The 15452-nt window shown below is 30.7% G+C and overlaps 2 protein-coding genes across 5 annotated transcripts; one reads left to right on the forward strand and one right to left on the reverse strand.

Moving 5' to 3' along the window:
- The first annotated feature begins 1692 nt into the window (after positions 1-1692).
- LOC114168154 (uncharacterized) lies at positions 1693-3999 on the forward strand. The gene is made up of 2 exons (XM_028052888.2): positions 1693-1930; positions 3378-3999. Exons 1-2 carry the CDS (start codon positions 1816-1818, stop codon positions 3662-3664), a joined length of 402 nt encoding a protein of 133 aa, XP_027908689.2. The 5' UTR covers positions 1693-1815; the 3' UTR covers positions 3665-3999.
- A 2092-nt stretch (positions 4000-6091) lies between these two features.
- Positions 6092-10127, reverse strand: LOC114169915 (uncharacterized). 4 transcript variants are annotated; one of them, XM_028055308.2, is made up of 5 exons: positions 10031-10127; positions 8722-9012; positions 8451-8573; positions 6967-7257; positions 6092-6609 (listed from the first exon to the last, which is right to left on the reverse strand). In XM_028055308.2, exons 2-5 carry the CDS (start codon positions 8968-8970, stop codon positions 6400-6402), a joined length of 873 nt encoding a protein of 290 aa, XP_027911109.1. In that variant the 5' UTR covers positions 8971-9012; positions 10031-10127; the 3' UTR covers positions 6092-6399. The 4 variants fall into 4 exon arrangements, with proteins under 4 accessions (XP_027911109.1, XP_027911108.1, XP_027911110.1 ...); XM_028055307.2 differs by having other exon boundaries at positions 9933-10089; XM_028055309.2 differs by lacking the exon at positions 10031-10127 and adding an exon at positions 9865-9968.
- Positions 10128-15452: the final 5325 nt, after the last annotated feature.

Raw genomic sequence — 15452 nt, forward strand, 5'->3', positions numbered from 1 at the left:
TTAAGTGATTAGTTGTTTAATTTAACGATATTTTTATTTAACTATTTTTTAGATATAATCATTATAAATGGAAATTAATTATAGTAAAATTATAAAAATATTTATATTGAATTTTATAATTCTAATAATAACAATAATTATATTTTTTTGATTATCATTAAAAAAATAAATACAATGATTTTATTAGTGTATATAAAAATATTTGGATATTACTCTTTTGGTTCCAATTTTCTTTTTAAAAATTATGCAACTTGGTCATTTTTCATTAATTTTTTACCAGGTCAAGTTTTTTTAATCAAAATTGAAGTTGTGAATAAGGATTATTTGCTTTGTTGGTGTAATTAACATAATCTTAGTATCAATTGTGATGCAAAATCTTTGCAAAGTTTCAAGAGATTTAACAAAAAGAACCAAATTGCATCAATTTTAAAAAATTAGGACTAAATTGAGAATAAAAAAATTTAGATGACTAACTTGACATTTTTGGACAAAAAATGAACCAAAAGAGTAATTCAACCAAAATTTTGATACCACAAAATATTTTGCGACTGTTTTTATACCAACTCAAACATTTGTATAGAAATTATTGAACTTTACATATTTTAAAAATATATAATTATTGGAAATATAAATTCAAATAAAAAATTATATTAAAGTACGATGTAATAAAATACCAATATAATTTCTTAAATATTTTTTCTATTAGCATTACTTTTCATTAACAACTTTAAACAATTTTAAATAAAGTTCAATGTAAAATGTAATTTTAAATAAACTTAATCTTGTTAAAAATATTTACTAGAAATATCAATTTTGATATAAAAGTTAAATTTTGTTTCAATTTGAAAATTTGGAAAGGGATAAAATTACCAATTTTTATAAAAATTGGAACTAAATTGAGAATGAGAAAATGACACATGACATAACAATAACACGTGACACTATCACTACTACATCACACTATCACTGTCACGTGGCACGACGACAGCTTGACACATGACAAATTTTTTAATTTTTTTAAAAAATAAAAGAATTTAAAAGAATTTGTTTTTTTTTTAAAAAATAAAAATATTTAGGAACTGACACCACTAAAAATAAAAATAACCCATCTTTAACATTGTTACTACACCACTAACGAAAAAAATTGGATTGCATCAAATTGTTAAAAAATAAGGACTAAATTGAGATAAATAAAAATAGAGAAATCAAATTAATATTTTACTACGAAAATAAAGACAAAAAACATAATTTAACAAAAAATAATAAATAATAATTATTCAAATTCTCAAATAAAAAATATTTTCTAATGTACGTATGTTTAATATATATATATATATATATATATATATATATATATATATATATATATATATATATATTCCCTTTCACATGATAATAAAAATAAAATATTATTTACCACTTTCTCTTAAATCAAAATACTTCAAGATACTTTTTGTAATTTTATAACACCACCTCATATTTTTAAAGACAATTATACTAACCTTAATTTGTGATTAAATGAGCACCAAAATAATTGCATTCTAAATAATATTAATATATAACTAGATAATAATAATAATTAAATTTCTTAATTAGCATAAATTATTTTCAATTTCATGTAGTTGAGAGCAAGGCAATATAAGTTTGATTTGACTTTTTGCCTACAAATATCTGATGTTATAAATAATATCTGAATTATAAATAATATCTTTAGTTAAATAATATTGAAAGCTCCTCCATTACAACACAACCACATACACCTTCCTTAATCCCAAAGAAGATTATCATCGGAATCAAAAACTACCACCGGTGAACATGGCCGCTGCCGTCACTGATATGGCCCGCCGCCATACGCTTAGCCAAATACTGGTGGATCTCGTGAAGTTCGCCGTGGGTTCTGCCATCGATGGCTCTCGCAAAATCATTCCAGGTCATTTCTTCTGCCTATTTCAAACTTTTCTTTTTATTTCACTCTCATCACTAACTGTTTGTCTAACTCTTCATATAGAATCACTGAAACGGGTTGTTTCACTTCTTTTCAATTGGAATCCAACAGTTAGTGTTTGATTTGGGATAAATTTTAGGGAAATAAATTAATTAACTAACTATCGCGTTTTTAATCAAATCATCTTCACACTCAACTGCTAGTTGAATTAAATTGTGTAAAGGAATTAAATTATTTCTGTAACTATTTTGAGTTTTTGATCGAGTGAGTGCTCAACCATGAATGACTAATGTTGGGAAATTTATTTCGATTTATACTTTTATTTTAGGTTTATATGCTCTTGCTTTTACGTCTATGCTTAATTCATGTTGTATTAGTGTTTTCAAAAACTGCATCCAAAAGTTTTGGATTAGAGTGGAAAATAAGGTATTGGTATTGATATTATTTTTAATTAAAGAAAGAATGTTAAATAACACTCATTTCATCTGTTTTCAGAATTGAAGTGAATGTACATGTGAAAAGTGAGTTATTGAACATTTCTGTGGAGCAACTTCAGGGTTGGGAGTATCTTGTCCTATGTTTGATTATGCATTTGTCAGTTATTCTGGTATTACTTGTCATCCATATTCTTGATTCTATGTCATAAGATAGCCATTGACTTGTGATTTTATTAACTGGATTTGGTTTTTCTTAAGCGAGGAGAGTGAAAAAGGATAAAGTAGTGGTTGATATTAAATCTAACTGGAGTTTTTGTTTTTTTTTTTGCGTAGTTAATTTTATCACAATTTAACCATTGACATTAATAGATATAAGAGTATTATATCCTCTAAAGGGTACTTCTCATCTTGTAAGAATCATATCCTTGATACTCAGCTGTTATCTCCGGGGAGTTTAATTCAAATCATTTGTGATTTTTCACACCCCCTCTGGTTTTAGAGATAACTGATTGCTATGTGGTGAAGAGTTTGGTTTTCTGTCTGTGATGTGTATGAAAATACTGTTTTGGAAGAGGCAAAAGTCACATCGATGATTTCTACACTGAGAATCAATTTTTAACCATCAGCCTAGGGATATACTTGTTTAAAACCATGAAAACTTCACTCCTTATGACTTTACTAAGAGTTAGGGTGAATTTTCTGCACTCAGTGAGGTCTTGAATGTACAATGATCCTTTTTAATTTGTTTTTAGTTCTAAAAATTGCATCACCTTTTAATTTCTTGTTCTTCATTTAATACTTGAAGGTTGAAAAAATTCTTGCAAGTTTTTCTTGTACTTGAGATATTACTGCTACATTGAACCATACACTTTGTTAAATTGAAAATGTAGTTCCATCTCTTCTTACATTGTTTTCGGTTTAGTCCTTGCTTGAAAAAAATGTCCCTACTGACGTACATGTTTTATATTTAAATATCATTACTGTATTTATTACAGGTAGGAAGCAGGTTGATAAGATGGTGCCAGAAGGATTGATAAACATACCCTTGCCAACCCCTGTAAATACCAAGAAACATCCTGACTTAAAGGTTGCAAATGACCTACATTTTGAGACAAAAATGGAGGAAGTGAAGGAAGACATGAATAGCATAAAGCAGCAGTACAAAACATCAACCAAACGTGCTGATCAGTCACAGATTCCAAACAAATCGGATGATGGCTTGAAGGAAATCAATCTCGTGCAGGGCAAGGGGAGGAGAGTGTTCATCCGATCTCGTCTATAGAATGGAATTTACATAACTTCACCAGAGATTCTACATATAATTAAGATAGTGCAACATAATATGTGCTTTGTTTTTCTTCTCTCCCCTCACACCATGTTAGATGGGAAGGGGATAATAACTATCTGGCTTGAGGTTTCACCGTTTGAGTCTGAGTACTGTGACTCCTTGTGTATTCTATCAGTCACCACTTGAGGTATACCAAATCTCCTAGGTCTTATAGCATGTCCTTCCCCATAGTATTAATATCATCATATAACATGTAGTTTATTTTCAGTCCCTGTATGTAACGTATCCTATAACATCTGTTTCTCAATGAATTAACTACGATTTACAAACCCCACTTTCTTTTTGTTTATTTCATTGTATTAACAATGAAGTTGAGGGACATGGTTATGTGTTTAAAACTGGACGAATTGATGAGATTTTGAAATCTGAACTATGTATTTGTTATGAACATTATTCTATTGGTTCGGCTAACTATTGCCATATCAGGGTAACAACTGGAGAATCTTTTATTTTATTAAATATTTAACCAACTGAACGAAATGAAATCAATACTTGAGGGTTTTGGATGTTTAAATGGAATGAATTTGTAAGAACATTGGTTTTGCGTTTCATATTATTTGATTTCTGCAAGAAACAAGGTTTTATCAAAACTTAGAGATCAGGATACTCTTGTAGTGGCACTACACCCCCTGTAGCAGCTAATGCAACTGAGAAAGAATACAAGACAAAACTCAAGATTTTTTATTCGCATAATTGATGAGTTGTTGGATATACTACGGGAATCAATGTTTTTTCCAATCTTGACCAAAAGTCTGGGTGTCTTTCAAATAAGAATGAAGAGTGAAGACATTCCCAAAACTGAGTTTTAGAACTCACGAAGGGTATTATGAGTGGTGTTTGCTTTTGGGCAAACAATTGTTCCAGCAACCTTTCAATTACTCTTGAATGAAGAACATCTCTCAATCCCTTAAGAAGTTGCATGACTCCATCTTGTTTCTTCTTTTCAAAGAAAGTGATGAGGGCACTACATGACAGTATTTTGGATTACATGAAATACATAATAGAATCGGTCTATAACTTTTCAATTCATTCCAAATGATAAGTAACTTGGAAAAGTAACCGATTATGGATTTGTCAACTTCTCTAACTGAACCCATTTCTTGTAGTAAATCCAAAATTCTCGAAAGATCTCCTAAAGAATATCGCAATTTTAAATCTTTTCAAATTTCTTGTATATTAGCCATCATGCTCTATCTAATTAGTGGAGAAACAAAATGAACCAACCATGAAACCACCATGTTATTGCACCTCTTCCAAACTGTATAAAGAACGTGATTTAATGCAGGTCTTTGAATTGAGCAGTCAACAAAGTCAGATTTGTTCTTCATACTAATGCCATAAGCATGGAATGACTCCATAAACTGTAGTTTTGGATGAATCAAATATCGGAGTTACCAAAGCCATTGTTGGATTTTCTCCGGGATGAAGATAATAGGGATTATGTTTCTCCATAAACCTGTTTCTTTTATAAACATATATAACTTTGTTGTGATTCTAACCCTCAACTATGGTTATATATATATATATATATATATATATATATATATATATATATATATATATATATATATATATATATATATATATATATATATATATATATATATATATAAGAAGATATTGCGTTCTTCTTGAGGAAATTTGTAGTTTTTTTTATGACATTTTGATCTTCAGTAAGATTGAGGAGGAGTATGCAGAGCATTTTCAAGTGGTACTGCAGCTATTGATAGATCATAAGCTTTGCAAACAAACAAAAAAAGTGTAGTTTTGGTCAGAAAAAATTAGATTACTTGGGTCATATTTTTTTATCACAAGGAGTGGTCAGTGACCGAAAAAACTAGAAATATAAGGAGATATTAAGGGGATTTTTAGGCTTTATTGAATGTTATATAACGTTTGTAAGATACTATTACAGGATTGCCAAACCAATGGAATAAGGAGGCCCAAGAAGCTTTTGAATCACTAAAAGTAACGATGACAGAATCATGCATCTATACTGTACCTGATTTTACAAAAAACCCTTGTAGTAGAGACTAATGCATGTAATAAAGAATTGGGAGTTGTATAACAGCTCCACTAAATTGACACCATTCAAGGCCTTATACTAACACGTGAAAGAGACAATATTCTCCACGACTTGAAGACGTACCTATTGAAAGCACAAGATGAGACGAAAAAGTTTGTGATAAACATATCGTACACTTTCAAATTGAAGATTGGGTATATCTAAAATTACAACCCTACAGACTGAATGATAAGTTGAGTCCGTGATTTTATGGCCCTATACTTTCCTTTATATTCAACCCATTCCTTACACATACTTTCTATGCAATTGCAAGATGAAAGAGGCTATAAGGCACATGAAAAAATGGCTATAGTAGTATACGTAATAGTAAATAGCTTGTAACTCAAGGGTTTCTGTTGGTGTTAGACCAACAAAAATAACAACGTATGCAATGAATTAACACAAACATAATGAAAGCAGAAATGTGTGGAACAAAACTTTCTAGATCTTAGAAGTAGCGCCAATGTATCTGCATCTTATTCAAAAGACTTTGTTCATTTCTGGCACATTTATTTACTTATTGTGTCGGACAAGTGAGGATCAACACTGATACAGAAAGCAAATAGATTGAAGTTAAAAATACTCAATAATCCTTGTCCTGGAATCACTTTGACTTTTTATCTGAAGCTGCACTACTTTCGTTATAAGCCTTGTATGGTGCGGCTGTATATGCATATTGCTGATATATAGAGAAGAAAACCATCTCAATGCAAACCAAAATGTTTTGGTAGCCTTCTTCAATGCGTTCCACAGATAGCCAGGAGTAACGGGATCGGATTATTCCCAATGCTGCCAGAAGTTCAAGCACAATTCCCTGCATAATTGAATGAAGTTAGCAGTTAATCTAATATATCATCTGCATTAACGCAACATAATCTTGTATATCTAACCCAACGATGCCTTATTTCTAGGATTGTACGTGTGTATAGTTCAGAACCCTGAATAAGTTCTCTAAGCCTAATAGGCCTATAATCTAGAATCAATTAGTTAACTAAGAGTAATGTGCAGAGACTGAAGACTACCAGTGTTAATAAATTAGAAATTCATACCAGATTCAGCTTAAAAAAGAGATGAATTTTAATAGAACAATCTAAATTCTACAGAAGCAAAATCTTATATAATTGTTTATCCATCATGGCTCAAAAGATCAAGCTAAAGCATAGGGGCATACCTGCCAAAAGCAGAAAAAGACAATCCCTTTTATGCACAAAAACTTGGCAAGAGGCTTATGCGGTTCCAACTCTTTAGAAAACACATGGTAGAAAACAACAAGAGAATACAGTGCAAGTGACACTGAAATGTTTAGGATGATTGTGTTTGCCCAGCTGACCCAACTGGGATAAACATCAAAATACTGCAGAGTTATCATCAGGATTGAGCACACCGGACGTATCACAACAAATTGCCAAGTCCAGTTTTTGAGAAGCTTCAGTGTCTTATGGTCCAAACGTGTAGTGTGAGGCTGCAGATTGTGGTCATGATGAGTTAAAGTTCACATGTATTAGTAGAAATGTCCAGGGAAGTAAGCATTACAATGTTTAGTGTAATTAATTGATGAATAAGTGTTGCTAATGATTCAAAGCATCTTATGAAGAACATGCAACTTTACGCAAAATATCCCCAATGGACTACGTAACTAGATCACTCCTTCACTTGGCAACAATATATCACTAGAGTTTTTCTCTAAAGTGAGGGCTTAGTACGGAGAACATGTATACTAACCTATAGGTTTACAGTACCCTATTAGTTAAATTTTGTTTTTCATGAAAAAAAAAGGCAGGCTATTTAATTTAATATACTACAAATGATGATTTTACTGAAACAAATTTATTGTTGTTCTGTTAAATCCTTATATCACTTCACAGTCATCTTATGCGTGTGTATACAAAACCAGGTTGTTGCCACTGAAAAGGAAACATCAAATATGGTGTAAGTGGTCTCAGTGTTATTGTCACTTTAGAAATGCTATATCTCAAAGTAACAGGAGAAACAATAAAAACAATAAAGCTGATGACAGAAATATGATATTTGATCTTTATTCATCTATTACTTCTTGCTGGCTCTGCTGCTCTTGTTTTAATATCATTAAAAAGACATTCAAACCCATAAAAAAACGCATAACCTAATCGTGCTGTACATATGATCTAGCATTTCTCAGAGCTAACAGGTTGTTGGGCTTACACACCAAGGAATTGATCCATAATGCTCCAACTCTTCCCACATTGATTTCAACTCAATAAAATATTCTGTGACTGTCAACATACCATGCCTGAAATTGTATAACTCTCGTTGAAGTTCTATTGTATCTTGCAGATTCCACATTGACTAGAAATATAACCAAATTATAATATATAACTGGATGTAAAGTTAAGTTAGGCCTAAATCAGTAAAGTTAAGCTAGGCCTAAATCAACTTTCTAATGATATCTTTTTCTATCAATACAGACTCATTATTTATCACAATGGAAAGACAAATAACACCAGTAATGGAGATAATACTAACGAATAAAGCACCCTTTTTTCGGACATGGTCCAAGAGGCCATACATCTACTACTCCAAAAACTTCACTTGTGTGATGCACCATTTCTGCAAACATAATTATGCGGTGGAACACATTCATAAAACATTGCAAAAAGGTTTATGAGTATCAACCACCTGAAAAAGTGTCATTGGAAATGAATGATGAATCTCTCTTCCCTTGATCTCATCCGGCACTATGTTCTTACTCAAGGAAATGTTCAAATAACTGTACATCAAGCTCAAAAACTTAGCAATCACCTGTTGCAACACATTGAGTAAGTTGTGAACTACTGAATTATAATACATTAAATTACTAAAATGAACTAAATTTAAATATATGTAGCATGAAAATACTAGTAAGGGTTACCCATAGGACCATAATAAAAATTATGGGTACAAATCTTACCAGAGCCTCATAACACTCTTTAATGGAGTCCAAGAAAGTGAAAAATGTTTCACTTCCAAAGAAATTTATCAAACCAACATAGGAGTCTACAGCATACAATGGGGCCATAAGGATTATAATTACTATGGCCTTTTGCTCCTTTGGTTTCCTCCAGTTCGAAACATGTTCTGCGAGTAGCTTCATAGCAAAGTGCACTGTTATCATGACGCACAAAGTGGATCCATAAAACACGATCTGTGCAGGATGCATTTTATTGTCTCTGATGTTGAGCTTGATAGGACCTTATTGAACCTGCAAAAGGATGACTAAGGTTGTTAAGAGAACTCATCTGAAGATAATAATATCGTGAAAGGTAGCTCATAGAACTCTAATGCAATGCATAACCAGTTTTAGTAAAGGCTTATTGATAGTTAATACTTAATGTGAACATTATAATCACATACCATAATTATAGTTAACAATGAATAAGAATATTAATTCTACAAGGTATCCCCATGCCTACACCCAAAAATCACCGAGACTAATTCTCCAAGGAAATAGAGTATTAATCGAGCCACAACTTCTCTCCCTATATTGGTGTTGCTCTATTTGCATAGCCAGGAACTGAACCCTTATATCACATGTTTAAAGGGCCAAGCTTAAAATCACTCATTTAGTACCACGTTTTCTACATAAACAACATCATTAATCCCGATATTCCGTTCTGTTATGGAATCAACTACCTAAATCGCTCCATCAATACTCACTTTCGTAAACCCCTACAATAATCAATGTCCTAAACCCTTCCATTCACTGCCAAGAACCCTAAACCCTTTTAAATAGTCGCACCTTCTAGAGCACAGAATTCACCCTTGATCGAGGATAATAACACTTCTGACAAAACAAGTGTATTTCCCTGACATCTCAACAAGCATAAGAAAAAAAAAAAAAAAAACTAACTTCGAGTGAGTAGTGTGACTGACTATAACACCACAACCACTAAATCTTATATGCCCTTTTGTTCTGCACCCTGAACCAAAAGTGAAGCTATGAATCTAGATTTGTAGATATTCCGAATGAATAAATGCTATCAACAAACATGTATACTTTGTATCTCAAAGAAGCAAAAACATTCCATAGAAGTGAATAAGCCACATGATATACCACAACAGAAATTTAATCACACAAATCATGAACAAGTTTGGAAATACAAGCAGCAATGGCGATGTTACCAATGTTCTAAACTTTGATTTGCCTTCTTCTTGGTATTTTGTGTAATTGTAATTGTAATTTGAAAGTAATAAACACCACAATTAAATTCTTGCCGTACCGTAGTTGGGAGGACTCGATTGATTAGATTGGTGATGGAGAACACTAAGTGGCTATGATGCACAGTCAAAGTCCTGATCAACGACTTTCTGGAATTTCTGAAAAGTCCAACAATAATATTTAATGCATAAATAAACATTCATATCATATTTTTAAATATTAAGTTGTATTATAATTAAGATTTGTCGACATTAGTGATTCAAATCTATGTTTGAAAGTACAAAAAAGAATACTTTACATTAATTCTGTAAGAATGCAGACATTGCACGTTTCTTACTGCTACAACACATGCTTTATTTTATATAAGAGAAGAGACACATCGTTTTTTAATATTTAAAAAGTAGAAAGAAAAATGAAAATGATAAATATTAAATAGAAAAAGAGAATTTACTATTATTATCTTCAAATTAGATTTTAAATGCAGAAAAATGTCTGTGCTGTGTGTCATTACAAAAATATAATAATAATAATAATAATGTTATTATTTATATTAATAGTGTTTCTTTTAAAAAGTAACTTTCGAGTATATTTTTTATTTTAAAATGTAATTTGTTGTTTTTAAGATGATGCATTTTGTCTACGTTAACCGAATAAGGAAAGCATTTATGATAAAGAATTTTGAAAACACACCAAGAGATTTTTGTAATATAAATTATGGTTTGATTACTTAATATCATACGATCCTTTGCAATAAAAATTAAAAAATTAAAAGGAATCTAATACTATATACAATTGGGAACTAACAAAAGGCAAAATTTTCAATTGAATAATATATCTGACCTATTTCTCAATTCAAATTTTTATCTACAAAAAGTAAAAACGCTGATGTGTCAATCTCTCAGCATTTTGAAGTATTAAAAAAATGGAAAAGAAATTTAAAATCGAAAGTTTTAATAAAAACTTCTTTCTCTCTCTTCCTCGGTCTTCTCACCTTCCTCCGTCTCAATTCTTTCTCTCTCTTTCTCATTCTCTCTGCGACCGCCTTCTTTCTTCTTTCTCTCTCTTTCTCATTCTCTCTGGCACCACCTTCTCACTTCTTTCTTTGTCTTTCTCTGTCTCTGTTTCTTCGCGTTCATCATGGTTTCATCTTCTTCTTTTCATCGAGTTGTTTTTAAATCGCAAAAAAAAAAGACTATGGAGATGGTTTCTATTTTTTTCTGAGCTTTGTTCTGATCATCTTCTTCTATTCATCATTTTTTTTTCTTTACAGGCTTCAACTGACGCTTACAAAGACATGCATCTGAGATTTGCCATTCATCTGTCTATTTTTGTTATGGATATCTTTTTTTTTTTTGTTTCTCAAGCTAACTGGTATTGTTCTTTATGTTTTTTACAAAGATCTAATGGTTTCTTTGCTTGATCTTGTTTTTCAGGTGTGTAAATGCTTGAAATGAAGAGTACAACCACAAACATCTTTTTTAAGTAGCAAAAAACCCAGTCTGGAGATGCTTTTTCTATTTTTCTTACATTTCATCTGTTCATCTTCTTCTGTTCATCATGTTTGTGTTGTTTACAGGCTTCAACTAAAGATTACAAAGACATGCATATGAGATTTGTCGTTCATCTTATGTTTCTTTTGTGGACATCTTTTTATTATTGGTTTTTCAAGCAGAATGGTACGGTTCTTGATGTTTTTTACTTAGATCTAATGGTTTCTTGGCTTCATCTTATGTTTCAGGTGTTTAAATGCTTGAAATGAAGAGTACAACCACAATCATTTGTTTTACCCCCCAAAAACCGAGTCTGGAGATGCTTTATATTTTTTTCTGAGTTATCTTCTGTTCATGTTCTTCTGTTCATCATGTTTCTTTTGTTTACAGGCTTCAACTGAAGATGAGTGTGACATGCATCTTTTTTTAACCACCAAAAAACCGAGTCTGGCGATGCTTTATATATTTTTCTGATCTTTCTTCTGTTCATCATCTTTCTTTTGTTTACAGTCTTCAACTGAAGAGTACAAACACATTCATCTGATATTTTCCTTTGATCTTCTTTTTCTTTTGTCGATAACTTTTTTTTTTGGTTTCTCAACCCAACTGGTATGGTTCTTTATGTTTTTTACTGAGATCTAATGGTTTCTTGGCTTCATCTTATGTTTCAGGTGTTTAAATGCTTGAAATGAAGAGTACAACCACAAACATCTGTTTTAACCAGCAAAAAACCGAGTCTGGCAATGCTTTATATATTTTTCTGAGCTTTTTCTGTTCATCTTCTTCTGTTCATCATGTTTTTTTTTTGTTTACAGGCTTCAACTTAAGAGTACAAACACATGCATTTGAGATTTTCCGTTCAGCTTATGTTTCTTTTCTCAATATCTTTTTTTGTTTGCTTTCTCAAGCCAACATGTATGCTTCTTTATTTTTTGTTCTCAGTTGTATTTGATTTTTGGCTTCATCTTAAGTTTCAGTTTTTTTAATTTTTTCAAATGAAGATTACAACCACAAACATCTTTTTAAAACCGCAATAAATCCAGTCTGTAGATGCTTTCTATTTTTTTCTGAACTTTCTTCTGTTCATGTTCTTTTGTTCATCATTTTTCTTTTGTTTAAAGGCTTCAACTAACGAGTACAAACACATGCATATGAGATTTTCCGTTCATGTTATGGTTCTTTATGTTTTATTATTAATTGTAATTGATTCTTTGCTTCATCTTAACATTCATGTTTTTTAATTCTTCAGATGAAGAGTACAACCACAAACATCTTATTTTAACCGCAAAATACTGAGTCTGGAGATGCTTTATATTTTTTTCTGAGCTTTCTTCTTTTCATCTTCTTATGTTCATCATTTTTCTTTTGTTTAAAGGTTTGATCTCCAGACTACCAACACATGCATGTCAGCTTTGTTCATGTCGTATTTTGTTTTTATTTTTAATTTTTTTCCATTATTTCTTTAAATTTTTCACAACTCTTTGTATTCTGTTCTGATTGCCACTTTCCATTTTTTACGACATTTGAAATATTTTTAGATATTTTAATTTATGTCAAAAAATCAGTTCACAAATCTTAAATTTGTAATTTTAATTATTTATTTATTTTATTATTTCAACCCTATTATCTTTTAATTCGTACTTTTTTTTCACTTTTATATTCACAATTAATTACAAAAATTATGATGCACACTTCACCTGTAAGTACGGACTCTACTAAAAGGAATGACTTATCCTTTTCTCTTTCTATATATTTGCAACAGTAATGACTTTTCGTTTTCTCTTTCTATATATTGGCGACTACATACTGACAAATCTTATTTCTGTTGTGTGACCCATTATCTTCTCTTGAAATTATTCTTCATACCCACTCTTTTCTCAAACAATGGAATCCGTGTGCACACCACAAGCCATACTTTCTGGCAAAATGCTTGGCGGATTCGTGACTATGTTTTTGAAAGACCAGGTATTTTTTTATTCCTTCACATTCCTTTGTATTCTTTGTTTGTATTTCTTTATTCTAAACTTCCTTATCTTTCAAGGATTTTGGACACGTCGACCGACTCTTCATAATACATAATATGAAGGACCTTGGTTGACAATGGACCATTGTTGATTACGATAGGAATTTTCATAATGTTACGTACAACATGAATATTCACACTCCAATGATCACCCAAGGCTGGAATGATTTAATATCTTTTTATGCAGATGAGTCTGAAAAATTGGTTGTCTTCAAATATTTTGGAAATTCGTCTTTCTAACTACACGTCTCTAAACGTGTTTGCGACTCAACATTGAAAGCCAACTTCTTCAACCATCTTTCTATTCGTCGTCCTCTACATACTTCAAACTTAAAGCATTTTGAAGTTCAACTATCAACATACTACTGTCGAGCTAGCCACTTGGTTAGTTTTAATTTTTTTGGATTATTTATTTACATGTCTTCTTAATAAGTAAGATATTTTATTCTTTTTGTTGCAGTATTTGAAAAAAGAATTTGCCACTTATTTTAAAAGTAGTGGTCTTAGATCTATTGTTCTACATGGACCAAGGGGAGAAGTCAAATGTAAATTGATCATAAGACGTAATTCTGTTAAGATTGGAACTGGCTGGAAAACTTTTTGTAATCTTCATCAACTTTCTACAGATGATCATCGTGAGGTTTTTTTTGAAGTTGAAGGTCACACAACAACCAACCATATCAAAGTTTTTTATCCATTAATCTGGTTTTAAGTTATAACATTTTGTATATTGTTTTTGTTAATCTTCTTTTATATATATATATATATATATATATATATATATATATATATCAATATATAAGAAGATTTTAAGGTGAATTATATTTTGTATGCACTTATTACATATATTACTCTCTGTGTTTGCTTTTATACATTTACTGTGTATAAAGTTAATTGTTTTTTTCGTTTTATGTTGACGAGTTTTGTAGATTTTTATCAAATACATTAATCACTAATATATTTTTATAAAATAAATATATTACATTTAAATCAATACTTTAAACAAAATATCAATTATTGTTAATTACACGTCATTAAAAGACATAAAATATTACTCATTATTTATTTGCAGAGAAGACATAAAAATCTTTAAATTTCTAATTTGTAATATTAATTTAATTTAATATTACAATAAATAATCCTTTTAATTAATTTGAAATCACCCTGTCTATCAGTATTCCCCGCATTAATTACTGCACTGCTCGAGGTAATGATGATTGAACTCCTCGATCATCTGCAACACTTATCATTATTTCAACTGATTCAACCGATTAAATTAATTACCATTTCGTTTTCCAAGAGACGTTTAAATTTTTGAAACATTTTTCTCATTATGTTTTTCACTTCTCACGAGAATGATGATTGCACTATCTGTTGCCGCGTCATACTTATCTCAGTCTCCAGACTCTTCCACTGTCTGGTATATATTTGTTTCATTAATATTTTTTGCAGGATGAAAGTAATTAACATTTCACAGATCATCAAATTTCCACTTATCTTCTCTGCTTCACCTTAACACCATTACACTGCGATAACAAGCCATCCTCTGCCATTTCAAGAAGTTCATATCCATTACAGAAAGGTATGACTGTTAAAACCTTCAAATTGTTTCAAGAACACCCTTTTATGAACTATACTTCTCTTCATCTCCTATATCTTCTCGCCATATTTCTTTCTCACCATATTCTATGCATGTTTTTATAAGCAGACTTTTTTATAATCGGTTTTGATCTTCATCTTCGTTTCATTTTTCTAAGCAAACGTTTCTATAATCGGATCGGATTATCATCTTTATTGCATTGCTCTAAGCAGTCGTTTTTATAATCGTTTCTGTTGATCTTTCTCTGATTTTTGTAAGTAGTTGTTTTTATATTCGGTTATGTTCATCATCTTTCTTTCATTTTTTAAAACATACGTTCTTATAATCTGTTATTTTCATCATCTTCAACAATTTGTTTTACATTGTTAGA

Source organism: Vigna unguiculata, chromosome 11 (assembly GCF_037176805.1).
Source record: "Vigna unguiculata cultivar grain cowpea cultivar isolate G323 ecotype 2 chromosome 11, ASM3717680v1, whole genome shotgun sequence".
NCBI classification, from domain to species: domain Eukaryota; kingdom Viridiplantae; phylum Streptophyta; class Magnoliopsida; order Fabales; family Fabaceae; genus Vigna; species Vigna unguiculata.

Excerpts from the sequence above, each read along its gene's own strand:
- LOC114168154 (XM_028052888.2), top strand. The coding sequence starts at position 1,816 with ATGGCCGCTGCCGTCACTGATATGGCCCGCCGCCATACGCTTAGCCAA. Across the intron at positions 1,931-3,377 it reads CTCTCGCAAAATCATTCCAG|GTAGGAAGCAGGTTGATAAG; the intron begins GTCATTTCTTCT and ends TATTTATTACAG.
- LOC114169915 (XM_028055308.2), bottom strand. The coding sequence starts at position 8,970 with ATGCATCCTGCACAGATCGTGTTTTATGGATCCACTTTGTGCGTCATG. Across the intron at positions 7,258-8,450 it reads TTCCAATGACACTTTTTCAG|CCTCACACTACACGTTTGGA; the intron begins GTGGTTGATACT and ends CACAATCTGCAG. Across the intron at positions 6,610-6,966 it reads TCTTTTTCTGCTTTTGGCAG|GGAATTGTGCTTGAACTTCT; the intron begins GTATGCCCCTAT and ends TCAATTATGCAG.